The sequence below is a fragment of the Odocoileus virginianus genome, chromosome 19 (genome assembly GCF_023699985.2).
Source record: "Odocoileus virginianus isolate 20LAN1187 ecotype Illinois chromosome 19, Ovbor_1.2, whole genome shotgun sequence".
NCBI lineage: Eukaryota > Metazoa > Chordata > Mammalia > Artiodactyla > Cervidae > Odocoileus > Odocoileus virginianus.
In genome coordinates this window covers 54,718,934-54,746,872 of record NC_069692.1, presented here as the reverse complement: position 1 = coordinate 54,746,872, position 27,939 = coordinate 54,718,934, and the positions used below count along the sequence as shown (strand labels likewise).

General features: G+C 37.1%; 1 protein-coding gene across 1 annotated transcript in view; it reads right to left on the bottom strand.

Moving 5' to 3' along the window:
• The window catches only part of EYS (eyes shut homolog), a gene marked incomplete at its 5' end in the record, with an annotated part of 175,626 nt that extends 148,024 nt beyond the window's left edge, over positions 1–27,602 (bottom strand). Inside the window, 6 exon segments of the mRNA XM_070450236.1 lie at positions 19,155–19,264; positions 26,856–26,941; positions 26,944–27,023; positions 27,026–27,093; positions 27,095–27,146; positions 27,149–27,602. Of these exon segments, the coding sequence (XP_070306337.1) occupies positions 19,155–19,264; positions 26,856–26,941; positions 26,944–27,023; positions 27,026–27,093; positions 27,095–27,146; positions 27,149–27,602 (850 nt within the window).
• Between the last annotated feature and the right edge of the window lie 337 nt (positions 27,603–27,939).

Sequence of the window (27,939 nt, the reverse complement as noted above, 5' to 3'; positions counted from 1 at the left end):
ATGCATGCGTGCATACTAAGTTGCAGCAGGCATGTCTACTTCTTTGCAATCCTATGAACTGTAGCCCACTAGACTCCTCTGTCCAGGGATTCTTCAGGCAAGAATACTGCTGTAGGTTACCATGCCCTCCTACAGGGAATCTTCCTGATCTAAGGATCAAACTTGAGTCTCTTATGTCCTGTGCATTGGCAGACAGGTTCTTTACCATTAGCACTACCTGGGACAACAGCTTATGTAATAGCAATTGATTCATAAGTCATTGGAAACATAAAATTTATAACTATTAATATAACTATTTGGAACACTATAATCTCACAAAAAATTTCTGCTTCATATATCAAATAATATGTTTTAATATGCAAAGATCAGAAAGATTATAAATATATACATAAAGGATTATACAAAGACCCAAAAAACTTTTGAAGAAATTAATTAGGAAAGTATGTATAACTAAAAAGAAAAATGGATAGATACATAGATACATATGTGCATGATAACACATACATTATAACTACTAAAAGTGTGATATTTTCTGTATATTTTTGGCTAAGGCTTTAAGTCAGTGAATAATATAATACATACCCCAAAATATTTCAGAATGTTACAGCTACTAGGTCTTCTAAGAGAGTCATCAGGTCATTTTGCCCATAATAACACAAGTTCATGCTCATGGAGTATCATCATCATCTCACAGTAGCTCAGTCATATCTGGCACTTTGCGACCCTATGAACTGCAGCAAGCCAGGCTTCCCTGTCCCTCACCATCTCCCAGAGCTTGCTTAAGCCCATTTCCTTTGAGTCAGTGATGCCACCCAGCTATCTCAGGCTCTGTCATCCCCTTCTACTTCTGTCTTCAATCGTTTCCAGCATCATGGTCTTTTCTAATGAGTAGGCTCTTCCAATCAGATAGCCAAAGTATTTGAGCTTCAACTTCAGCATCAGTCCTTCCAATGAACATTCAGGATTGATTTTCATTTGAATTGACTGGTTGGATCTCCTTGTAGTCCAAGAGACTCTCAAGAGTCTTTTCCGATGGGAGGAGATAAGATGGTGGAGGAATAGAACAGGGAGACCACTTTCTCCTCTACAAATTCATTGAAAGAACATTTGAACGCTGAGCAAACTCCATAAAACAACTTCTGGTCACTAGCAGAAAACATCAGGCATTGAGAAAAACAGCCTATTGTCTTCAAAAGGAGGTAGTACAAAATATAAAAGATAAAAAGAGAGGCAAAAGAGTTAGGGGTGGAGATCCATCCTGGGAAGGGAGTCTTAATAGAAGAAGTTTCCAAACACCAGGAAACCCTCTCACTGGCGGGTCTGGGGAAAGTTTTTGAATCTCGGAGGGAAACCTAACAGGGAGGGAAAATAAATAAAACCCACAGATTACAAGCTTAAATGCAACTCCCAGCAGAAAAGTACCCCAGACACCCTCATCCACCACCAGCAAGTGGGGGCTGAACGGAGAGGATCAGGCTGCATTGCTTAGGGTAAGGACTGGGCCTGAAGGCCCTGAGGGCAGCTGAGGGAGCTAACGTGAGAGAGCAACTTAAACTGTGGGATAGCAAGAGAGAGAGAATTAACCTGCAAAAAGCCCTAACCTAAGGCACAGCCAGCCCGTTCACAGAACAAAGGACAGAGAAGAGCTAGCTGGCTGCGGACTGGCCCATCGCCCACTGGAGGCAGGAGGCAGGGGGGAGGAGAAAGGGGTAAACATGGCCTCAGAGAGGGCATCCCCTACCAAACTGCAGACAGGCTTCCAGTTTCTAACCAAAGACTTCCTGAGATTCTGGGTGGTTGACATCCACCAGGAGGGTCACAGCCAGAGATCAGCTCCCCAGAAGAGACACAAGGTGCACCAGATTGCCGGGCCGGAAACTGAGGCAGAGACAGGGAGGGGAGAAGTCGCGCTGCACCTGAAGAGAGTGCACTCATCAAGCTCCTGGTTCCCTGAGCTGCTCGGATGCGGAAGGCACAAAACGCAGGCCCAACTGAGTCTGCGCCTTTGTGGAGTACCCAAAAACCTGAACCTGAGTGGCTTAGGCCTGGGACATGCACGCAACTCAGGGCGCACTCCCTGGAGAGCAACCTGGAGCCTGAGCAGTGTAGATGGGGAAAGCACACACGCTGCGAGCAGGGGCAAACCCAGTGTGGTGAGAACACTGCGAGCACTCCCCACACACGCCAGTGATATTTGTCTGCAGTGCCCCTCCCTCCCCACAGCACAACTGAACAAGTGAACCTAAACAAGAGACCACCTCTGCCCACTTCTATCAGGGTGGAAATTAGACACTGGAGAGACCTGTAAAGAGAAGCTAAATAAACAAAGGGAACCACTTTAGAAGTGACAGGTGCAACAGATTAAAAATCCCTGTAGTTAACACTGATTACACTGGATGGGCCTATAGATATTGAGAACTATAAGCTGGAAAAAGGAGCTATCTGAAACTAAATTGAACCCATACCACCCACAACAACTCTAGAGAAATTCCTAGATATATTTTCACTATTTTTTTAATTATTGTTTTCTTTTTTTAAAAGTCCTCTATTACTCCTTTATTACTCCTTAATTTTCATTTTTATAACTCACTAAAATCTTGCCAAAAAAAGACCCTATTTTTAAAGTGATCTTCATATATATTTCTTAATTTTTTTGTGTTTTTATTTTTAATATTGTACTTTTAAGAGTCTAACCTCTGCTGTAGATTTTTAATCTTTGTTTTTCATTATTTGATATCAATTTTGGACATTTAAGAATCCAATCTTCAGAATCCATTTTTACTCAGGAGTGTGATTACTGATTTGATTACTCTCTCCTGCTTTTTGACTCTCCTTTTTCTCCCCCATATCACCTCTATTTCCTCCCTTCCCCTTCTCTTCCCAATCCAGTTCTGTGAATCTCTGTGGGTGTCTGGGCTATGGAGAACACTCTGAGAACAGACAACTGCATAGATCTGTCTCTCTCCTCTTGAGTCCCCCTTCTTCTCCTCCAGCCCATCTCTATCTCCTTCCTCCCTCTCTTCTTCATGTAACTCTGTGAACCTCTCTGGGTGTCCCTCACTGTGTAGAATCTTTTCACCACTGACCTAGAAGTTTTATTATCAGTGCTGTACAGATGAAAAAGTCTTGAGGCTACTGGAAGAATAAGACTGAAATCCGGAGGCAAGAGGCTTAAGCCCAAAACCTGAGAACACCAGAGAACTCCTGACTACAGGGAATATTAATTAATAAGAGATCATCCAAAAGCCTCCATACCTACACTGAAACCAACCACCACCCAAGAACCAATAAGATCCAGAGCAAGACATACCACGCAAATTCTCCAGCAATGCAGGGACATAGCCGTGAGCATCAATATACAGGTTGCCCAAAATCACACCAAACCCACAGACCCATCTCAAAACTCACTACTGCACTCCAGAGAGAAGAAATCCAGTTCCACCCACCAGAACTCCATTGCACTCCAGAGAGAAGAAATCCAGTTCCACCCACCAGAACACTGATGCAAGTTTCCCTAACCAGGAAACCTTGACAAGCCAATCGTTCAACCCCACACACTGGGAGAAACCTCCACAATAAAAAGGAACCACAGACTACCAGAATACAGAAAGCCCACCCCAAAAATAGCAATTTAAATAAGATGAAAAGGCAGAGAAATACCTAGAAGGTAAAGGAACATGAAAACTGCACACCAAGCAAAACAAAAGAGGAGGAGATAGGGAATCTACTTGAAAAAGAATTTAGAATAATGATAATAAAAATGATCCAAAATCTCGAAAAAGAAATGGAGTTACAGATAAAAAGCCTGGAGACAAGGATTGAGAAGATGCAAGAAATGTTTAGCAAGGACTTAAAAGAAATTAAAAGAAAAAAAGTAAATTAAAAATGAATAATGCAATAAATGAGATTAAAAACACTCTGGAGGGAACCAAGAGTAGAATAACGGAGGCAGAAGATAGGATAAGTGACACAGAAGATAAAATGGTGGAAATAAATGAAGCAGAGAGGAAAAAAGAAAAAAAGAATCAAAAGAAATGAGGACAATGTCAGGGACCTCTGGGACAATGTGAAATGCCCCAACATTTGAATCATAGGATCCCAGAAGAAGACAAAAAGAAAGGCCATGAGAAAATACTCGAGGAAATAATAGCTGAAAACTTCCCCCAAATCGGAAAGGAAATAGTCACACAAGTCCAAGAAACCCAGAGAGTCCCAAACAGGATAAACCCAAGGCAAAACACCCCAAGACACATATTAATCAAATTAACAAAGATCAAACACAAAGAAGAAATATTAAAAGCAGCAAGGAAGAAACAACAAATAACACACAAGGAGATTCCCATAAGGATAAGAGCTGACCTTTCAATGGAAATTCTTCAGGCCAGAAGGGAATGGCAGGACATACTTAAAGTAATGAAAGAGAATAAACTACAACCCAGATTACTGTACTTAGCAAGGATCTCATTCAGATATGAAGGAGAATTCAAAAGCTTTAGAGACAAGCAAAAACTGAGAGAATTCAGTGCCACCAAACCAGCACTTCAACAGATGCTAAAGGATCTTCTCTACACAGGAAACACAGAAATCTTGTATAAACACGAACCCAAAGAAACAAAGTAAATGGCAACAGGACCATACTTATCAATAATTACTTTAAATGTAAATGGGTTGAATGCCCCAACCAAAAGACAAAGAGTGGCTGAATGGATACAAAAGCAAGACCCCTATATATGCTGTGTACAAGAGACCCACCTCAAAACAAGGGAAACATACAGACTGAAATTGAAGGGCTGGAAAAAAATATTTCATGCAAATGGAGACAAAAAGAAAGCAGGAGTCGCAATACTCAAAACAGATAAAATAAACTTTAAAGTAAAGTCTGTGAAAAGAGACAAAGAAGGACACTACATAATAATCAAAGGAACAATCCAAGAAGATATGATAATTATAAACATATGCAGCCAACATAAGAGCACAGCAATATGTAAGGCAAATACTAACACGTATGAAAGAGGAAATTAACAATAACACAATAATAATGGGAGACTTTAATACCCCACAAACACGTATGGATAGATCAACTAAACAGAAAATTAACAAGGAAACACAAACTTTAAATGACACAATGGACCAGCTAGACCTAATTGATATCTATAGGACATTTCACCCCAATCAATTTCATCTTTTTCTCAAGTGCACACGGAACCTTCTCCAGAATAGATCACATCCTGGGCCATAAATCTAGCCTTCGTAAATTTTTAAAAAATGAAGTCATTCCAGTCATCTTTTCTGACCACAATGCAGTAAGATTAGATATCAATTACAGAAAAAAAAAAAAAAACTAATAAAAATTTCAACATATGGAGGCTAAATAACACGCTTCTGAATAACCAACAAATCATAGAAAAAATCAAAAAGGAAATAAAAATATGCATGGAAATGAATGAAAGTGAAAATACAACAATCCAAAACCTATGGGACACTGTAAAAGCAGTGTTAAGGGGACAGTTCATAGCAATACAGGTTTACCTCAAGAAACAAGAAAAAAGTCAAATAAATAGCATAACTCTACACCTAAAGCGACTAGAGAAGGAAGAAATGAAGAACCCCAGGGTTAGTAGAAGGAAATAGATCTTAAAAATTAGGGCAGAAATAAACGCAAAATAAACAAAACAGACCATAGCCAAAATCAACAAAGCTAAAAGCTGTGGGTTTTTTTTTTTTTAAAAGATAAATAAAATTGACAAACTGTTAGCCAGACTCATCAAGAAATAAAAAGAGAAGAACCAAATAAACAAAATTAGAAATGAAAATAGAGAGATCACAACAGACAACAATGAAATACAAAGGATCATAAGAGACTACTACCAGCAGCTATATGCCAATAAAATGGACAACTTGGAAGAAACGGACAAATTTTTAGAAAAGTATAACTTTCCAAAACTGAACCAGGAAGAAATGGATCTTAACAGACACATCACAAGCATGGAAATCGAAACTGTAATCAGAAATCATCCAGCAAACAAAAGCCCAGGACCAGATGGCTTCACAGCAGATTTCTACCAAAAATTTAGAGAAGCGCTAACACCCATCTTACTCAAACTCCTCCAGAAAATTGCAGAAGAAGGTAAACTTCCAAACTCATTCTATGAGGCCAACATCACCCTAATACCAAAACCAGACAAAGATCACACACACACACACACACACACACACACACACACACACAAAGAAAACTACAGGCCAATATCACTGATGAAAATAGATGCCAAAATCCTTAACAAAATTCTAGCAAAGAGAATCCAACAACATATTAAAACGATCATACATCATGACCTAGTGGGGTATATCCCATGAATGCAAGGATTGTTTAATATCTGCAAATCAATCAATGGAATACACCACATTAACAAACTGAAAGATAAAAGTCATATCATTATCTCAATAGATGCAGAAAAAGCCTTTGACAAAATTCAACATCTATTTATGATAAAAAAAAAAAAAAAACCTCTCTAGAAAGCAAGAATGGAAGGAACATACCCCAACATAATAAAAGCTATATGTGATAAACCCACAGCAAGCATTACCCTCAATGGTGAAAAATTGAAAGCATTTCCCCTAAAATCAGGAACAAGACAAGGTTGCCCACTCTCGCCACTACTATTCAATACAGTTTTGGAAGTTTTGGCCACAGCAATCAGAGCAGAAAAAGAAATAAAATGAATCCAGATAGAAAAAGGAAAAGTAAAACTCTCACTGTTTGCAGATGACATGATCCTCTACATAGAAAACCCTAAAGACTCTACCAGAAAATTACTGCAGCTAATCAGTGAATATAGTAAAGTTGCAGGATATAAAATTAACACACAGAAATCCCTTGCATTCCTATACACCAACAATGAGAAAACAGAAAGAGAAATTAAGGAAACAATACCATTCACCATTGCAACAAAAAGAATAAAATGCTTAGGAGTATATCTACATAAAGAAACAAAAGACCTATATATAGAAAACTATAAAACACTGATGAAAGAAATCAAAGAGGACACAAATAACTGGAGAAATATGCTGTGTTCATGGATTGGAAGAATCAATATTGTCAAAATGACTATGCTACCCAAAGCAATCTATAGATTTAATGCAATCCCTATCAAGCTACCAATGGTATTTTGCACAGAACTAGAATAAATAATTTCACAGTTTGTATGGAAATACAAAAAACCTCGAATAGCCAAAGCAATCTTGAGAAAGAAGAATGGAATTGGAGGGATCAACCTGCCTGACTTCAGACTATACTACAAAGTCACAGTCATCAAGACAGTATGGTACTGGCACAAAGACAGACATATAGATCAATGGAACAAAAAAGAAAGCCCAGAGATAATTCCACGAACCTATGGACACCTTATCTTTGACAAAGGGGGCAAGAATATACAATGGACAAAGACAACTTCTTTAACAAGTGGTGCTGGGAAAACTGGTCAACCACTTGTAAAAGAATGAAACTAGAACACTTTCTAACATCATACACAAAAATAAACTCAAAATGATTTAAAGATTTAAATGTAAGACCAGAAACTATAAAACTCCTAGAGGAGAACATAGGCAAACACTCCCTGACATAAATCACAGCAAGATCCCCTATGACCCACCTCCCAGAATAGTGGAAATAAAAGCAAAAATAAACAAATAGGACCAAATTAAACTTAAAAGCTTTTGCACAACAAAGGAAACTATAAGTAAGGTGAAAAGACAACCTTCAGAATGGGAGAAAATAATAGCAAATGAAGAAACAGAAAAAAGATTAATCTCAAAAATATACAAGTGACACTTGCAGCTCAATTGCAGAAAAATAAATGACCCAATCAAAAAATGGGCCAAATATCTAAACAGATGTTTCTCCAAAGAAGACATACAGATGACTAACAAACACATGAAAAGATGCTCAACATCACTCATTACCAGAGAAATGCAAGTCAAAACCACACCGAGGTACCATTACATGCCAGTCAGAATGGCTGCTATCCAAAAGTCTACAAGCATAAACGCTGGAGAGGGTGTGGAGAAAAGGGAACCCTCTTACACTGTTGGTGGGAATGCACACTAGTACAGCCTCTATGGAGAAGAGTGTGGAGATTTCTACAAAAACTGGAAATAGAACTGCCATATGACCCAGCAATCCCACTTCTGGACATACACACTGAGGAAACCAGAACTGAAACAGACACGTGTACCCCAATGTTCATTGCAGCACTATTTATAATAGCCAGGACATGGAAGCAACCTAGATGCCCATCAACAGACGAATGGATAAGGATGCTGTGGTGCATATACACCATGGAATATTACTCAGCCATTAAAAAGAATACATTTGAATCAGTTCTAATGAGATGGATGAAACTGGAGCCCATTATACAGAGTGAAGTAAGCCAGAAAGATAAAGACCAATACAGTAGATTAACACATATACATAAAGATGGTAATGATAACCCTATATGCAAAACAGAAAAAGAGACACAGATGTACAGAACAGAATTTTGGACTCTATGGGAGAAGGCGAGGGTGGGATGATCTGAGAGAATAGCATTGAAATATATATATTATCAAGTGTGAAACAGATCGCCAGTCCAGGTTGGATGCATGAGACAAGTGCTCACGGCTGGTACACTGGGATGATCCAGAGGGATGGGATGGGAGGGGGGTTAAGGATGGGAAACACATGTAAATGCATGGCTGATTCACGTCAATGTATGGCAAAAACACTACAATATTGTAAAGTAATTAGCCTCCAAATAATAAAAATAAAATTAAAAAAAAAAAGACCTTTTCCAACCCCAGAGTTCAAAAGCATCAGTTCTTCAGCACTCATTCTTTATTATGCACCAACTCTTACAAACATACATGAATACTGGAAAAGCCATAGCTTTGACTAGGTGGAATTTTGTTGACAAAGTAATGTCTCTGATTTTGCTGTCTAGTTTTGTCGATTTCTCCCAAGGAGTAAATGTCTTCTAACTTCATGGCTGCATCAGCACTGATTTTGGAGACTGAGAAAATTAAGTCCATCACTGTTTCCATTGTTTCCCCATCTATTTGCCATGAAGTGATGGGACCAGATGCCATGATTTTATTATTATTATTATTTTTTGAATGTTGACTTTTAAGCCAGCTTTTTCACCCCTCTCTTTCACCTTCATCAAGAGGTTCTTTAGTTGTTATACAGCCTTGATGAGTACCTTTCCCAATCTGGCATTGGTCTGTTTTTCCAGGTCTGATTCTAGCTGTTGATTCTTAACCTGCATACAGATTTCTCAGGAGACAGTAAGTGAAAGTGAAAGTCATTCACTCGTGTCTGACTCTTTGCATCCCCATGGATCATACAGTCCATGGAATTCTCCAGGCCAGAATACTGGAGTGGGTTGCTGTTCCCTTCTCCAGGGGATCATCCCAACTCAGGGATTAAGCCCAAGTCTCCTGAATTTTAGGCAGATTCTTTACCATCTGAGCCACGACGGAAGCCCAAGAATACTAGATTGGGTAGACTATCCCTTCTCCTGATGATCTTCCCTATCCAGGAATCGAACTGGGATCTCCTGCATTGCAGGTGGATTCTTTACCAGCTAAACTACAAGGCAAGCCCATCTCTTTCTTACCTTTTAGATAATTTTCCACAGTTTGTTGTGATTCACACAGTCTAAGGCTTTAGGGTAGTCAATGAAGTAGAAGTAGAAACCCGCCTCCCCCCACCGGAATTCTCTTCCTTTTTCTATGATCAAACAGATGCTGGCAATTTGATCTCTGCTTCCTCTGCCTTTTCTAAATCTGCATTGAACATCTGGATGTTCTTGGTTCACATACTGTCGAAACCTAACTTAGAGAATTTTGAGCATTACTTTGCTAGCAGGTAACATGAGTGCAATTGTGCATTAGTCTGATCATTTTTTGACATAGCCTTTCATTGTAATTGGAATGAAAACTGAATTCTTCCAGTCCTGTGTCCACTGCTGAGTTTTCCGAATTTGCTGGCATATTGAGTGCAGCACTTTCACAGCATCATCTTTTGGGACTTGAAATAGCTCAACCTGAATTTTATCACCTCCACTAGCTTTATTTATAATGATGCTTCCTAAGGCCCACTGAACTTCACATTCTAAGATTTCTGGATCTAGTTGAGTGATCACATCATATGTTTATCTGAGTCATTAAGCTTTTCTTTTTTTTTAAATAATTTTCTACATATTCTTTCCACCTCCTTAATATCTACTGCTTCCGTTAGGTCTATGCCATTTCTTTCCTATATTGAGGACATCTTTGCATGAAATGTTCCCTTGTTATCTGTACCTTTCTTGAAGAGATGTTTAGTCTTTCCCATTCTATTGTTTTCCTCTATTTCTTTGCATTGATCACTGAGGAAGGCTTTCTTACCTCTCCTTGCTATTCTTTGCAACCCTGCATTCAGATAGGAATATCTTTCCTTTTCTCCTTTGTCTTTCACTTCTCTTCTTTTCTCAACTATTTGTAAGGTCTTTTCAGAAAACCATTTTGCCTTTTTGCACTTCATTTTATTGGGGATGGTTTTGATCACAACCTCCTGTACAATGTTACAAACCCCTGTCAATAGTCTTTCAGGCACTCTTTCTGTCAGATCTAATCCCTTGAACCTCTTTGTCATTCACACTGTAAAATCATAAGGGATTTGACTTAGGTTATATCTGAATGGCCTATTGGTTTTCCCTACATTCTTCTATTTAAGTCTGAATTTTACAATAAGTGTTCATGATCTGAGCCACAGTCAACTCGCAGTCTTGTTTTTGCTGACTCTGTAGAGTGTCTCTATTATCGACTGCAAAGAAAATAATCAATCTGATCTCAGTGTTGACCATCTGGTGACGTCCATGTGTAGAGTTATCTCTTGTGTTGTTGGAAGAACAACACAAAACTCTTTTAGCCTTTGTCCTGCTTCATTTTGTACCCCAAGGCCAAACTAGCCTGTTACTCCAGGTATCTCTTGACTTCCTACTTTGGTATGCCAGTCCCCTATGATAAAATGGACTTTTTTTTTTTTTTTTTTCCCTGATGTTAGTTCTAGAAGGTCTTGTAGGTCATTATACAACCATTCAACTTCAGCATCTTTGCCATTAGTGGTTGGGGCATAGACTTGTTTTACTGTGATACTGAATGTTGTGCCTTGGAAACAGAGATCATTCTGTCATTTTTGAGATTGCACCCAAGTACTGCGTTTCAGACTCTTTTGTGAACAATTAGGGCTACTCCATTTCTTCCAAGAGATTCTTATCCACAGTAGTAGATATAACGGTCATCTAAGTTAAATTCACCCACTCCCGTCCACTTTAGTTGACTGATTCCTAAAATGTTGATGTCCAATTTTGCCATCTCCTGCTTGACCACTTCCAATTTATCTTGCTTCATTGGCCTAACATTCCAGACTCCTATGCAACATTGTTACTTACACCATTGGACATTACTTTCAGCACCAGACAGAGCCTCAACAGTGTGTTGTTTCTGCTTGGCTCAGCCTCTTCATTCCTTCTGGAGCTATTTCTCAGCTCTTCTCCAGTAGTTTTTTGGGCACCTACCAACCTGGGAAATTCATCTCTCAGTGTCATATCTTTGCCTTTTCATACTCTTCTTGGAGTTCTCAAGGCAAGAATGCTGCAGTGGTTTGACAGTCCCTTCTCCAGTGTACCAGGCTTTGTCAGAACTGTCCACCATGACACATCCATCTTGGGTGGCCCTACATGGCATGGCTCATAATTTCATTTAGCTAACCAAGGCCGTAGGCCACATTGTTTCTGAGATATAAGTTCTCCCAAGTTATCAACTGACCATTTATCCTGTATTTTCTAACTGAATATTATTATGCACATTTGCATTTAAGTAAACAATTGTGTTTCATATATCTCTATTTTATATTTTAAAATCAGCCATGGCCTTTTATAGGATACATAAACAGTATTTAATTTACCATGAGGAGAAACTTGAAAGTTAACTAGTGAGAACTACATGTCTTTACTCAGTGCAAATAAGCTGGGTGAGTGGAACCTCAGGAAATTGTGGATTATGTGTATATGTTTTATATGAAAGACAAACTGAGACTAAACATTCCAGTCATGGAGTTTGTAGAGAGTCTATATATCCTTGCTACAGAGGGTGGTATAGAGGGACTGGTAAATTACAACTGTGAGCCAAATATGGTCTTCCACCTATTTTTGAAAATAAAGTTTTATTGGAAAATAATAAAATCAATTTATTTGCATACTGCCTATGGATGATTTCCCCTTGCAATAGCAGAGTCAAGTTACTGTGATAATACCACATGTCTCAGAATGTATAAAATATTTACTATCTTATTCATTACAGAAAAAAATAAAGTTCGCAATCCGCAGGTCAAAGTATACAATGATTTGTTTATTTTATGGTTTTCTGATGCATATTTCTTATTTTACAATAACTAATTTAAATGCAGTAAAATACATTTTTCATAAAAAGTATGCTTCAAATTTATTTCCCTATAAATTTGGTAATAAGTTTACTATATCACTTTAATGATTCACCACTGAGAATAGTGACATCACAGACTACATGAAGCCAGAAGACATATGTTTGCTCAAGAACCATCAGCATCTACTTAAATGCTAGGGATTATTTTAAAAATCCCCTTACACTCATGAGCTGGGTTCAGATGCAGGAGGTATTCACTCTGTGAAGCATTAATTTTCATTTAGATCAAATGACTATGCCAAAATTATTTTCTGCATTTTCTATTGCAAGTTTGTCTGTACACACAAAAATTAAAGTGATTGTTATACATGTTTTGGCTCAGTAAACAGAATAAATAGGCACATAGTTAAAAGATAAAAGACAATACCCTTAAATCAGATATTTCAAATGATAATCAGTTCATTTCAATGATAGTTTGATTTTTCCTTTCATTTTATTGAGCTAAAATAAAGCTTTATAAATTTATTCTGTTGAAGCAAGCAATCTGACAACATTAAAAATGCTCTTGAAAATTCATTAAAAATATTCAAAGAAAAAGTTATGTGTGCTGTGTTACTGTGCTAAAATTTTATATTTTGTTAAATTTACCATGAATATACATTGTTTGCTCAAATTGAGAAAAGAATGGAAAAGATATGTACTTGGAATTTATTGTGGTTCATTCCTAATTCATATTTTAAAAGCAAACCAGAAGTGATGTTCACACAAGAATATAATCTATAGTTGAAAATTTTATAAATAATTGAAAATATTCACAGGTCAACAGACAATTTTTTCTATAAATCTGATATTGGAAAAAAAATAACATAATAAAATGTGCTTTCTCTTGGTGCCATCCATTATCAATTTGGATTTTAGAAATGTTTAAACTTGTGAAGAATGACTGAAAATAATAGTGTCTCAGGAAGGTTTTGACATTTTAGTGAAGAATTTTTTAAGCTTTTGTTGCATCTCATTCAAAGTCAGCTGCAAATACCTTATAATAAAAACAAACAATAAGATAAGCACACAGATCATTTTCTGAAGGTTTCAGTTAATTTTTCTTTAAGACATTAAAACTTATCACTATACAATACAATGAAGACACTTAACAAGTTCAATGAATTCAAAACTGCTCAAGATTATAAATATTATAATTAGGCTTTGTAATAGCTACAACTGTGGGATACAACATTTGAAGGAGACCCTATATTTCATATATTAATTTTGTGCAGGATATAATGGAACTCAATCACAGCAACCTAAGCCTTTTCAAACATCCAACAGAATCATATGTAGAGATCATTTATTTCGTTAGGATTTGCTTTGAAAATGTTTGCAAAAAATAACTCTGAAATGAATAAAAATATAGCTCTTATGGAAATACTTTATTGATGTATTTTAGGCAAAAAAAAAAAAAAAAAAAGAAGAAGAAGTAGAAATTGAGAATACTTAACACTACCAGATTTTCATTTGAGATTAACAGGAACCTCAACATGTGCTCAGTGAAACTGTCCTCAAGTAAGATGGCATAGTTATCAGAAGAGTCAACTGAAAGTATTAACAAGTTCAAATTTATTAATCATAAATGTAATTTTTAAGAGGGTATAGGTAAAGTTCCAAAACATTACAACTGTAAGACCATATTGACAAAAATACTCATTCTTCAGAAAAAAAAAGAAAAAAAAAAACTATACATAGCCTCTGCTTATATAATTTGTAACATTTCAGATAATCATTTTAAAATATGTTTTAAAAATGTCCTTTTGATTTACAGAGGACAAATTGCAATATTTTCTTTGGAAATTATATGATTAAAAATAAATTTTGAATAGAGCTACTTTAAAAAAGAGGCTTCCCTTGTGGCTCAGCTGGAAAAGAATCTGCCTGCAGTGCAGGAGAACTGGGTTTGATCCCTGGGTTGGGAAGATGCCCTGGAGAAGGGAAAGACTACCCACTCCAGAACTCTGGCCTGGAGAATTCCATGGACTGTATAGTCCATGGTCGCAAAGAGTTGGACACAACTGAGTGACTTTCACTTTCACTTTTTGTCAAAAAGTGCCATGTTTTGGAAGACAAATTGTCTGGTCTTCTTCCCTGGTGGCTCAGAGGTTAAAGCATCTGCCTCCAATGTGGGATACCTGAGTTCAATCCCTGGGTCTGGAAGATCCCCTGGAGAAGTAAATGGCAAACCACACCAGTTCTCTTGCCTAGTGAATCCCATGGACGGAGGAGCTTGGTAGGCCACAGTCCATGGGGTTGGAAAGAGTCGCACATGACAGAGCAACTTCACTCACTCACTCACTCACTCACTCACTCATACATCTGCAGGATGCAGTAAGGTATTTAAAAAAAAAACTTCCAAAATACATCCTTTTTCAAGGAAATAAATTATGTGAGGGAAAAGCCCTGAAAACATTTCTTTAAAGACAGTTGTCTCACAGCCTACCAACCCCTCCTATTATAGGCAACGTCTGATACACCAGATGGTCAATACCAAAATCAGATTGATTATATTATTTGCAGTCAAAGATGGAGAAACTCTATACAGTCAGCAAAGACAAGACTGGAAGTGGACTGTGGCTCAGATCATGAACTCCTTATTGCCAAATTCAGAATTAAATTTAAGAAAGTAGGGAAAATCAATTGACCGTTCAGGTATGACCAAAATAAAATCCCATATGATTATACAGTGAAAGTGACAAATAGATTCAAGGTGGGTGCCTGAAGAACTATAGACTGAGGTTTGTGACAATGTACAGGAGACAGGGATCAAGACCATTCCCAAGAGAAAGAAATGCAAAAAGGAAAAATGGTTGTCTGAAGAGACCTTACAGATAACTGAGAAAAGAATACAAGTGAAAGACAAAGGAGAAAAGAAAAGATATACGCATCTGAATGCAGAGTTCCAAAGAATAGCAAGGAGAGACAAGAAAGCCTTCCTCAGTGATCAATGCAAAAAAATAGAGGAAAACAATAGAATGGGAAAGACTAGAGGTCTCTTCAAGAAAATTAGAGATACCAAGGGAATATTTCATGCAAAAATGGGCACAATAAAGCACAGAAATTATATGGACCTAACAGAAGTAGAAGATATTAAGAAGGGTAGCAAGAATACATGGAAGAACTATACAAAAAAGATGTTAATGACCAAGATAACCACGAATGTGTGATCACTCACCTAGAGCCAGACATACCTAGAATGCAAATTCAAGTGGGCCTTAGGAAGCATCACTGTGAACAAAGCTAGTGGAGGGGATGGAATTCCAGTTGAGCGATTTCAAATCCTGAAAGATGATGCTGTGCAAGTGCTGCACTAAATATGCCAGCAAATTTGTGGACACAGGACTGGAAAAAGTCAGTTTTCATACCAACCTAAAGAAAGACAATGCCAAAGAATGTTCAAACCACTGTAGAATTGCACTCACCTCACATCCTAACAAAGTAATGCTCAAAATGCTCCGAGTTAGGCTTCAACAGTGTGTGAACCGTGGATTTCAAGATGTTCAAGCTGGATTTAGCAAAGGCAGAAGAACCAGAGATCAAACTGCCAACATCCGTTGGATCGTCGATAAAGAAAGAGAGTTATGGAAAAGCATCTACCTCTGCTTTATTAACTACGCTAAAGTCTTTGACTGTGTGAATTACAGCAAACTGTGGAAAATTCTTCAAACGATGGGAATACCTGACCACCATACCTGCCTCCTGAGAAATCTGTATGCAGGTCAAGAAGTAATACTTATAACTTGATATGGAACAACAAACTGGTTCCAAATCTGGAAAGGAGTACTTCAAGGCTGTGTACTGTGACCCAGCTTATTTAACTTATATGCAGAGCACATCATATGAAATGCCAGGCTGAATAAAGCACAAGCTGGAATAAAGATTGCCAGAAGAAATATCAATATCCTCAGTTACACAGATGACAACATCCTTATGGCAAAGCAAAGAATAATTAAAGAGCCGCTTGATGAAAGTGAAAGAAGATAGTGAAAAATATGGCTTAAAAGTCAACACTGAGAAAATTAAGATCATGACATCTGGTCCCATCACTTCATGGCAAATAATTGGGGAAACAATGGACAGTGAGAGACTTCAATTTCTGGGGCTCCAAAATCACTGCAGATGGTGACTGTAGCCATGAAATTGAAAGGTGCTTGCTCATTGGAAGAAAAGCTATGACCAACCTAGACAGCATATTAAAAAACAGAGACATTACTTTGTCAAGAAAGTTCTGTCTAGTCAAAGCTATGGTTTTTCCAGCAATCTTGTGAGAGTTGGACTATAAAGAAAGCTGAGCACCGAAGAATTGATGCTTTTGAAATGCGGTGTTGGAGAAGACTCTTGAGAGTCCCTTGGACTGCAAGGAGATCCAACCAGTCAATCCTAATGGAGATCAGACCTGAATATTCATTGGAAGAACTCAGGCTGCAACTGATTTTCAATACTTTGGCCACCTGATGTGAACTGACTCATTTGAAAAGACCCTGATTCTGGGAATGCTTGAAGGCCAGAGGAGAAGGGGACAACAGAGGATGAGATGATTGGATGGCACTATCGACTTGATGGACATGAATTTGATTAAGCTCCAGGAGTTGGTGATGGACAAGGAAGCCTGGGGTGCTGCAGTCCATTGTGTCATAGAGTCGGACATAACTGAGCAACTGAACTGACCTGAACCAATACACCCGATTAAACTTTTAAATCTATCTCAACTATGGTAGGTGGAAGGATTTGTAAATGTTTGCAGCTATCACTCTTGACAATTTGAGAGACACATAACTTTTGATTTTACCAGGAAAGGATTCTTTAGGTTTCTACATGTGACAGGAGAGAGCATTGCCCAAAATAATTTTTAAATACACTGATAGTCTGCAATAATTCCCAGAATATGAAAACTGTAGGAGAGTTCAAAGATGAGATAAGAATGGTTTAAACACAATTTCACTGTTAAATATTTAATGAAAGATTTTAAAAAGTACTATTGGTTTCAGCAATGATTTTATTTCACATCTTTAAATTCATTCGAGAAGGAATAAAACATTTTTACTCTTTATGAAAGGAAATTTGCCAGAAATGACTTGTTACATAAGGAGAAACATTAGATACAATTTTGCAAATATGTGCAAAATATACACTATTTCTTTTTTTTTTTTTATCATGAGTAATCTATTTTTTTTTTCCATTTGTTTTTATTAGTTGGAAGCTAATTACTTTACAGTATTTTATCAGTTTTTTCCATACATTGACATGAATGAGCCATGGATTTACATGTATTCCCCATCTCGATCCCCCCTCACACCTCCCTCCCCATCCCATCCCTCTGGGTCTTCCCAGTACACCAGCCCCAAGCACTTGCCTCATGCAGCCAACCTGGGCTGGTGATCTGTTTCACCCTTGATAATATACATGTTTTGATGCTGTTTTCTCAAAACATCCCACCCTCGCCTTCTCCCACAGAGTCCAAAAGTCTGTTCAGTACATCTGTGTCTCTTTTTCTATTTTGCATATACAGTTATCGTTACCATCTTTCTAAATTCCATATATATGTGTTAGTATACTGTAGTGGTCTTTATCTTTCTGGCTTACTTCACTCTGTATAATGGGCTCCAATTTCATCCATCTCATTATAACTGATTCAAATGAATTCTTTTTAATGGCTGAGTAATATTCCATGGTGTATATGCACCACAGCTTCCTTATCCATTCATCTGCTGATGGGCATCTAGGTTGCTTCCATGTCCTGGCTATTATAAACAGTGCTGTGATGAACATTGGGATGCATGTGTCTCTTTCAGATCTGGTTTCCTCGGTGTGTATGCCCAGAAGTGGGATTGCTGGCATAATAAGCATAATAAGTATAAAATAAGCCATAAGGCAGTTCTATTTCCAGTTTTTTAAAATAAATCTACACACTGTTCTCCATAGCGGCTGTACTAGTTTGCATTCCCACCAGCAGTGTAAGAGAGTTCCCTTTTCTCCACACCCTCTCCAGCATTTATTGCTTGTGGACTTTTGGATAGCAGCCATTCTGACTGGCATGTAATGGTACCTCACTGTGGTTTTGATTTGCATTTCTCTGATAATGAGTGATGTTGAGCATCTTTTCATGAGTTTGTTAGCCATCTGTATGTCTTCTTTGGAGAAATGTCTATTTAGTTCTTTGGCCCATTTTTTGATTGGGTCATTTATTTTTCTGGAATTGAGCTGCAGGAGTTGCTTGTATATTTTTGAGATTAATCCTTTGTCTGTTGTAGAAAAAGAAGTGAAAGGAATCCTGATGGGAAAAGAGGAACTGAAACTCTTGCTGTTAGCAGATGACATAATCCTCTACATAGAAAACCCTAAAGACTCTACCAGAATATACACTATTTCTAAATGAATGCTTGTACCTAAGAATAAAATCTATTTTATCATGACAATAAGACTGTTTAACTTGTGTCCATATTCTCCATATATTATGAAATATGTAGCAGAATAATTATTTGTTAACCAAATTGATCTCTTAATTTTATCACTAAAAAGTCTGAGTATATAATCACTAAGCTTGTATTTGTCAGTAATAATTGAAACATTTAAATTTTAAGTTGAAATAAATGACAAAATTAAACCTGCTTGTATGTATGTATTTATACATACATGTGTATTTTTACCTGAAAATTGTTCCTCACATTCACAAAGGAAGCTACTTGCAGTAATATTTCTACAGTTCCCATGGAAACAGATATGTCATTGACATTGGCCAATTATTTCTGAACAAGTTATGCTATTAAAGATAAAATAAAATAAACGTTTCAACTAGATTAAAATATTTACATTGTATTCATAGATTGTTTTCATTGATCATAGATTTTCCTAAATTCTTTAATTTTTAATATAATAAAATTTTCAAAAAAATGTAATTTTAATTTAGAAATAGTGCCCCATGTGGATGGATTTAAGTGGAAACAAAATTGCTTTCAGTAAACCTTAATATCAGGTTTTCCATCCTCCTACCACAAGACAGGGCTTCCCAAGTGACGCTAGTGGTAAAGAACCTGCCTGCCAATGCACGAGACATAAGAGCCTCAGTTTCAGTCTCTGGGTTGGGAAGGTCACCTGGAGGAGGACATGGCTGTTGCTAATGCTAAGTCGCTTCAGTCGTGTCCGAGTCTGTGCAACCCCATAGACGGCAGCCCACCAGGCTCCTCCGTCCCTGGGATTCTCCAGGCAAGAACACTGGAGTGGGTTGCCATTTCCTTCTCCAATGCATGAAAGTGAAAAGTGAAAGTGAACTCGCTCAGTCGTTCCCAACTCTTAGTGACCCCATGGACTGCAGCCTACCAGGCTCCTCCATCCATGGGATTTACCAGGCACGAGTACTGAAGTGGGGTGCCATTGCCTTCTCTGGAGAACATGGCAATCCACTCCAGTATTCTTGCCTAGAGAATCCCATGGAGAGAGGAGCCTGGTGGGCTGCAGTTCATGGGATCAAAAAGAGTTGGACACAACTGAGTATACACACACATGCCAGATGACACAATACTAAAAATACTTTTATGATTGTTGGTATTTGGGATTCAGCTAATTTGTATGATAATTTGCATGTGTTAATTATGTTTTGAGAGTAGATAATTACATGTAAATCCCAGTTCTTCAACATACCCTGGTAACACAGCAGTGACACATTCAAATGTTTGTTGTGTTTTAGCCCTATCATGTAGCCAAGGTAATGATTCAAACAAGGAAAATGCAAAGGTATTATACCATCTGAAGAAAAACTAGGGCATGCAGTTTCAGTCAAGCAAGAAAAAATAAGCATTCTTCTCCACAGCATTGCACTTCGAAATATTATGTCAAAAATAATATATTTTATACTTAAAATTTCGTTCTAAGAGGATGAATCTCAGACTGATGATTTCCACAGTTAAATCAAATGAATGAAATAAAGCTTAATCTAAAATTCTTTGGAAAAAAATAGTTTTCTATTTTTTGGATTGGATCTGCTTGGATTCTCAGAAGCATTTTCTTGCTGCTATACCGTTTTCCAAATCCCACTTGTACAAACTATGTTTTGCTATATCAAAAGCCCAAATTTTGCATAACATATATTTATGTGCAATTAATCATTTCATAATATCCTTCATAGAGGAATGTGCCTACAAATTTCCAGGGCCTAACAAAATTCCAATGGACAAATGTCGTTACAAAACCATTTCACATAAATTCACAATAGCCCTGTCACCCATTATAATGAAACTTTAATTTAATTTGTGAGAAGTTTTGGCCAGTTGTTGCTTTTCAGATTCCTTATAGATTGACATCCCTCTTCACTAATGCAGAACTCCTCATCCTTCATTTACCTGTAAGCAATCTCCAAAACAATGAAAATATGTCAATATGATTCTGTGCTAACATACTCCCATACATAAAAGTTAAAGTAAGAGTAGTATATTCAATAGGTCATGATCTGTTTCAATCTGTGTGGGTGTAATGGGCTAAACTGTGACTCCCCCACAACATTCTTATCTTGAAATCCTAATACTTTTAACCTGATAGTGTGACTTCCCTGAAGACAAGATCTTTAGAGAGATAGTAAAGATTAAATGAAGTGACTAGTTTCAGTTCAGTTCAGCCGCTCAGTCATATCCAACTCTTTGCGATCCCTCGGACTGCAGCACTCCACTCTTCCCTGTCCATCACCCAGAGTTTATTCAAGCTCACGTCCATTGTGTTGGTGATGTCATCCAACCATCTCATCCTCTGTCGTTCCCTTCTCCCACCTTTGAACTTTCCCAGCATCAGAGTCTTTTCAAATGAGTCAGTTCTTCGAATCAGGAGGCCAAAGTATCGGAGTTTCAGCTTCAGCATCAGTCCTTCCAATGAACACCCAGGACTGATCTCCTTTAGGATGGACTGATTGGATCTCCTTGCAGACCAAGGGGCTCTCAAGAGTCTTCTCCAACACCATAGTTCAAAAGCATCAATTTTTCAGCGCTCAGCTTTCTTCACAGTCCAACTCTCACATCCATACATGACCACTGGAAAACCATAGCCTTGACTAGATGGACCTTTGTTAGCAAAGTAATGCCTCTGCTTTTTAATATGCTGTCTAGGTTGGTCATAACTTTCCTTCCAAGGAGCAAGTCGGTAGTTTAGGTCCTGACCAAAAATGACAGATGTCCTTAGGAGAAGAGGAGGCACAGATACCACAAAGCAAAGGAAGGTGAAGACCCAGGGAGGAGGTGGACAATGAGCTAAAGAGAGGCCTCAGAGAAACCAGTCCTCTCGACACCTTGACTGGGACCACTTAGCCTCTAGAACTTTGATAAAATAAATTTCTTTTGTTGAAGCCCCTCACACTGTGGTTCTTTGTTATGGTAGTGCTAACAAAAAGGCACAGTAAACATTCCCAATTTCTTTCTATTCTCAGAAAGATACAGAATATCGCTAATATTCTAATATTTTGGTATCTTCTGGGACTTCAAACTGAAGTAATTGTTTATAACTAGAATATAGTATTGCTATATATTCAGTGTTTTAAAAATAATATTAGGTATTTTACATGTTTAAATTTTAGTTATTCATAGTATCTACTGTTAAGTTACTAATAAATAAATAAACATTGGAAAATAATTCAATGCAATCATGATAAAAGTACTGAAATAATATACCATGATATATGATTGCATCTGCGCCAGTTAATATTATAATAGATAGTAGACATTTTTCTGGCCAAATATTCTCTAAAATTCTTTGGACAGGCTAAAATGTATGCTTTAAAAGCTTTCAATTAAATTGCATTTTCATTCACCCTAAATCAGACACTTAAGTGTTTATTTTTTTTTTTTTTTTCTTACCTGTCTTAATTGTAATTATCTGCTACAATTTGAGTTGGGGTAACTTACATGTTTTATCACCACTGCCAGTAGAGTCAAATGGGAATTTGATCCCAGTTATACAGAGAGGATATCCAGTGGATATTTCTGGTATTAAGCTCTGAAATAGCCTCAGAACTTCCTCCCTAAGGAGTCTAAAGTTACTTTTTGAATCATTGGCTTAAATGAATTTTGGAGTCTAACGAGTTTCTCTGTTACATTTTATGGTACAGACCCCTCAAATCTGGCTCCAATGGAGTCTTCCCAGGCACACAGAAGAACAACCTGGTTGAAGCCCCTCAAGCTTGCAAAACAAAACTGCAGTTATAGCCCTGAGTCTAGCCTTCTCCAGCCACATCGGCTGCTCACCTGCATTCCCTTCTCCTGACCAAAATGTACTGTGAGTCTGCTAGATATTTTCTCATCCTGTCATTGCCAACTATGTCAGGTTTGTTAGATCCCCTTTGTTAGATCCTTTCTCCACCCCGGACCTCTTAACTCTACATGCCAGGTATCTGAAACTGTCATTGAAAGAAATTCTTTCACACATTCCCAAACATCAAATGTCCCCTATATTTTTTCATTTTTTTCTTCACTTTCCTTTGATGATTCAAATTCCTTAGTAAACTTTCAAGTAGGAATAGTCTATTCCCCTTAAATTCTCATATCAGTCTCAGGTAGCCTAAGGTTACATTGTTTTTAAGTTGCCCTTCTTCTTGCTTCATCCACTGACCAAGTATCTTCCTTTGCAAACTTTCCTCCTTAATGCCTCTCATTTAGCATATGAAAACCATTCAACATTTTTTAAAAGTTAATAATTATGTCAAGCTCTCTCCCTCCTTGTTATTTTGATCTTTCAATAACTTTATAGAATGTCGTCCCAACACCATAGAGGACACTGCTTTGTGTTCACAATTATTTCTCCTTCTCTAACTCTCCCAAGCAGCTTCAATAATTTCCCCCCAACAAGGTAGTTTTTTTTATAATTCTCAACTCAGTGATAATCTTCATTCTACACTATAATCCAGAACTGCTTTCCCCAAATACTATAACTGTGGGAATTTCATTTAAAAACTAAAACATATTATTCTGATAATTTTTAATGGGACATTAACAGTGAATTTGGAGAGTGATGTAAAAATAGGTATTTTAGGATAAAACACATATGTTTTTAAGAAATCTTCTTTAAATAGGCATATATTTTAGAGAATACTTGATAGGATTTTTATATTCTTAGAATTCAACTCTAGCCTATTCTAAAATTTTTACCAAATTCTTAAAAATGTAGCATGCCTGATGGTAATTAGCCATGTATGAATTCAGTCTATTTTACTATTTTAATAGAGTGATGTCATTTTTTTTTCTTTTGCCATTTATTTTTATTAGTTGGAGGCTAATTATTTACAATATTGTAGTGGGTTTTGCCATACATTGATGTGAATCAGCCATGGATTTACATGTATTCCCCATCTCGATCCCCCCTCCCACCTCCCTCTCCATCCGATCCCTCTGGGGCTTCCCAGTGCACCAGCTCCAAGCACTTGTCTCATGCATCCAATCTGGGCTGGTGATCTTTTTCACCCTTGATAATATACATGTTTTGATGCTGTTTTCTCAAAACATCCCACCCTCACATTCTCCCACAGAGTCCAAAGTCTGTTCTGTACATCTGTCTCTTTTTCTATTTTGCATATACAGTTATCGTTACCATCTTTCTAAATTCCATATATATGTGTTAGTATACTGTATTGGTCTTTATCTTTCTGGCTTACTTCACTCTGTATAATGGGCTCCAGTTTCATCTATCTCATTAGAACTGATTCAAATGAATTCTTTTTAATGGCTGAGTAATATTCCATGGTGTATATGTACCACAGCTTCCTTATCCATTCATCTGCTGATGGGAATCTAGGTTGCTTCCATGTCCTGGCTTTTATAAACAGTGCTGCGATGAACATTGGGGTGCACGTGTCTCTTTCAGATCTGGTTTCCTCTGTGTATACCCAGAAGTGGGATTGCTGGGTCATCTGGCAGTTATACTACCAGTTTTTTAAGAAATCTCCACACTGTTCTCCATAGGGGCTGTACTAGTTTGCATTCCCACCAACAGTGTAAGAAAGTTCCTTTTTCTCCACACCCTCTCCAGCATTTATTGCTTGTGGACTTTTGGATAGCAGCCATTCAGACTGGCATGTAATAGTATCTCATTGCTGTTTTGATTTGCATTTCTCTGATAATGAGTGATGTTGAGCATCTTTTCATGTGTTTGTTAATCATCTGTATGTCTTCTTTGGAGAAATGTCTGTTTAGTTCTTTGGCCCATTTTTTGATTGGGTCATTTATTTTTCTGGAATTGAGCTGCAGGAGTTGCTTGTATGTTTTTGAGATTAGTCCTTTGTCTGTTGCTTCATTTGCTATTATTTTCTCCCAATTTGAGGGCTGTCTTTTCACCTTGCTTATAGTTTCCTTTGTTGTGCAAAAGTTTTTAAGTTTCATTAGGTCCCATTTGTTTATTTTTGCTTTTATTTCCAATATTCTAGGAGGTGGGTCATAGAGGATCATGCTGTGATTTATGTCAGAGAGTGTTTTGCCTATGTTCTCCTCTAGGAGTTTTATAGTTTCTGGTCTTACATTTAGATCTTTAATCCATTTTGAATTTATTTTTGTGTATGATGTTAGAAAGTGTTCTAGTTTCATTCTTTTACAAGTGGTTGACCCGTTTTCCCAGCACCACTTGTTAAAGAGGTTGTCTCTTTTCCATTGTATATTCTTACCTCCTTTGTCGAAGTTAAGGTGTCCATAGGTTCGTGGATCTATCTCTGGGCTTTCTTTTTTGTTCCATTGATCTATATTTCTGTCTTTGTGCCCATACCATACTGTCTGGATGACTGTGACTTTGTAGTATAGTCTGAAGTCAGGCAGGTTGATTCCCCCAGTTCCATTAATCTTTCTCGAGATTACTTTGGCTATTCAGATTTTTTGTATTCTCATACAAATTGTGAAATTATTTGTTCTAATTCTGTGAAGAATACCATTGGTAGTTTGATAGGGAGTGCATTGAATCTATAGATTGCTTTGGGGAGTATAGTCATTTTCACAATATTGATTCTTCCAATCCATGAACACAGTATATTTCGCCATCTGTCTGTGTCCTCTTTGATTTCTTTCATCAGTGTTTTATAGATTTCTATGTATAGGTTTTTTTTTTTTCTTTAGGTAGATATACTCCTATGTATTTTATTATCTTTGTTGCAATGGTGAATGGTATTGTTTCCTTAATTTCTCTTTCTGTTTTCTCATTGTTAGTGTATAGGAATGCAAGGGATTTCTCTGTGTTAATTTTATATCCTGCAACTTTACTATATTTGTTGATTAGCTCTAGTAATCTTCTAGTAGAGTCTTTAGGGTTTTCTATGTAGAGGATCATGTCATCTGCAAACAGTGAGAGTTTCACTTCTTCTTTTCTTATATGAATTCCTTTTACTTCTTTTTCTGCTCTGATTGCTGTGGCAAAAACTTACAAAACTGTGTTGAACAGTAGTGGTGAGAGTGGGCACCCTTGTCTTTTTACTGATTTCAGGGGAAATGCTTTTAATTTTTCACTATTGAGGGTAATGCTTGCTGTGGGTTTGTCATATATAGCTTTTATTATTTTGAGGTATGGTGCTGCTATTCCTGCTTTCTGGAGAGTTTTAATCATAACTGGATGTTGAATTTTGTCAAAGGCTTTTTCTGCATCTATTGAGCTAATCATATGGTTTTTATCTTTCAATTTGTTAATGTGGTGTATTCCATTGATTGATTTGCAGATATTAAAGAATCCTTGCATTCCTGGGATAAAGCCCACTTGGTCATGATGTGTGATTGTTTTAATATGTTGTTGGATTCTGTTTGCTAGAATTTTGTTAAGAATTTTTGCATCTATGTTCATCAGTGATATTGGCCTGTAGTTTTCTTTTACTGTGGCATCTTTTTCTGGTTTTGGAATTAGGGTTATGGTGGCCTCATAGAATGAGTTTGGAAGTTTACCTTCTTCTGCAATTTTCTGGAAGAGTTTGGGTAAGATAGGTATTAGCGTTTCTCTAAATTTTTGGTAGAATTCAGCTGTGAAGCCATCTGGTCCTGGGCTTTTGTTTGCTGGAAGATTTCTGATTACAGGTTTGATTTCCTTGCTTGTGATGGGTCTGTTAAGATCTTCTATTTCTTTCTGGTTCAGTTTTGGAAAGTTATACTTTTCTAAGAATTTGTCCATTTCTTCCAAGTTGTCCATTTTATTGACATAGAGCTGCTGGTAGTAGTCTCTTATGATCTTTTGTATTTCAATTTTGTCTGTTGTGATCGCTCCATTTTCATTTCTAATTTTCTTAATTTGGTTCTTCTCCCTTTGTTTCTTGATGAGTTTGCTAACAGTTTGTCAATTTTGTTTATTTTTTTTTTTAAAAACAGCTTTTAGCTTTGCTGATTTTTGCTAGAGTGATGTTATTTTGAAAAATAATCTTATTTGTAAATGATGGGTGGCAGATACATTCATACCCTTGATTATTTCATTTTTCTGTTGTGTTACTGCCACTGCCATTATTTTTTTACATTATTTACAAGGACATTTATCCAGCTCCTAGAAATATTTCCCAGAGAATGGTGGCTGGCAATGACAGCTGTACGTCTGCTCCAAGCTTCTGTAAGATATCGACCATGTCCGGAGCAAAGTTCTGAACTTGAAATCTCCTGGCACAATCACTCTCACTATCACATTTAGGCCAAGGCCCAGTTGACAAAGGGATGAACCATTACTATGATGAAATAATGTATTCTAAAACTCAGTCACTAATAGTTAACAGTGTGCATTCCTTTCAGTTTGCAACCAAGCTAAATCTTATCTTCAGATTTAAAAAAACACAACTGATCTTCAGTTGTGATATTTTGCAGACAGTCACTGAATGATGCCTCAGAAATATTCATTATTTCTGGATATTGAAGAGATGGTTCAGAAGAAATTACAAGGAAATCTCCTATTTGAATTTGCAAAGGGCAAATCTGGGAAACAAATTGATTGCCAGAATTATTCACTTTAGTATGTGTATTGCCAAGCCAGCAATCTCCATAGAAGTTCAGGCAGATGTCTTCTTTTAGTGTCCAATTTACCACATACGTTGAGGGCTGTGTATGCCATTCTTTCACCAAGTGCCATTTGCTTGTTGTTTTTCCATTTGTAAATATGCTGCAAAAAATCACCAGGGTCACATAATTAATTTACTAGTCATTTTGAAAGTTGTGCCTTGCAATTTATCATTAAGTGTAATAAAGAATTATTGCAAAACATGTTTTCAACATTGCTGGAAATTTCAAAACAGAGATTTGATTCAGGGATTCCTAGGAACTAGCTTCTTTTTGGAGCTCCAAAGTGCAAGCAGATTTGATGACTGGATTTTAATCAAGAACAGTAGAGTTCAACTATTTAAAATACCCTTTAAAAGAGGGAAAAAAAAGTTAATGAAGTTTTCTTAACTTAATGATATAGAAAATTCTTACTTGCTTTCTGCAAAGACTGTGTCATCAGCAGCTAGGCATCTTCTTTGTGAAA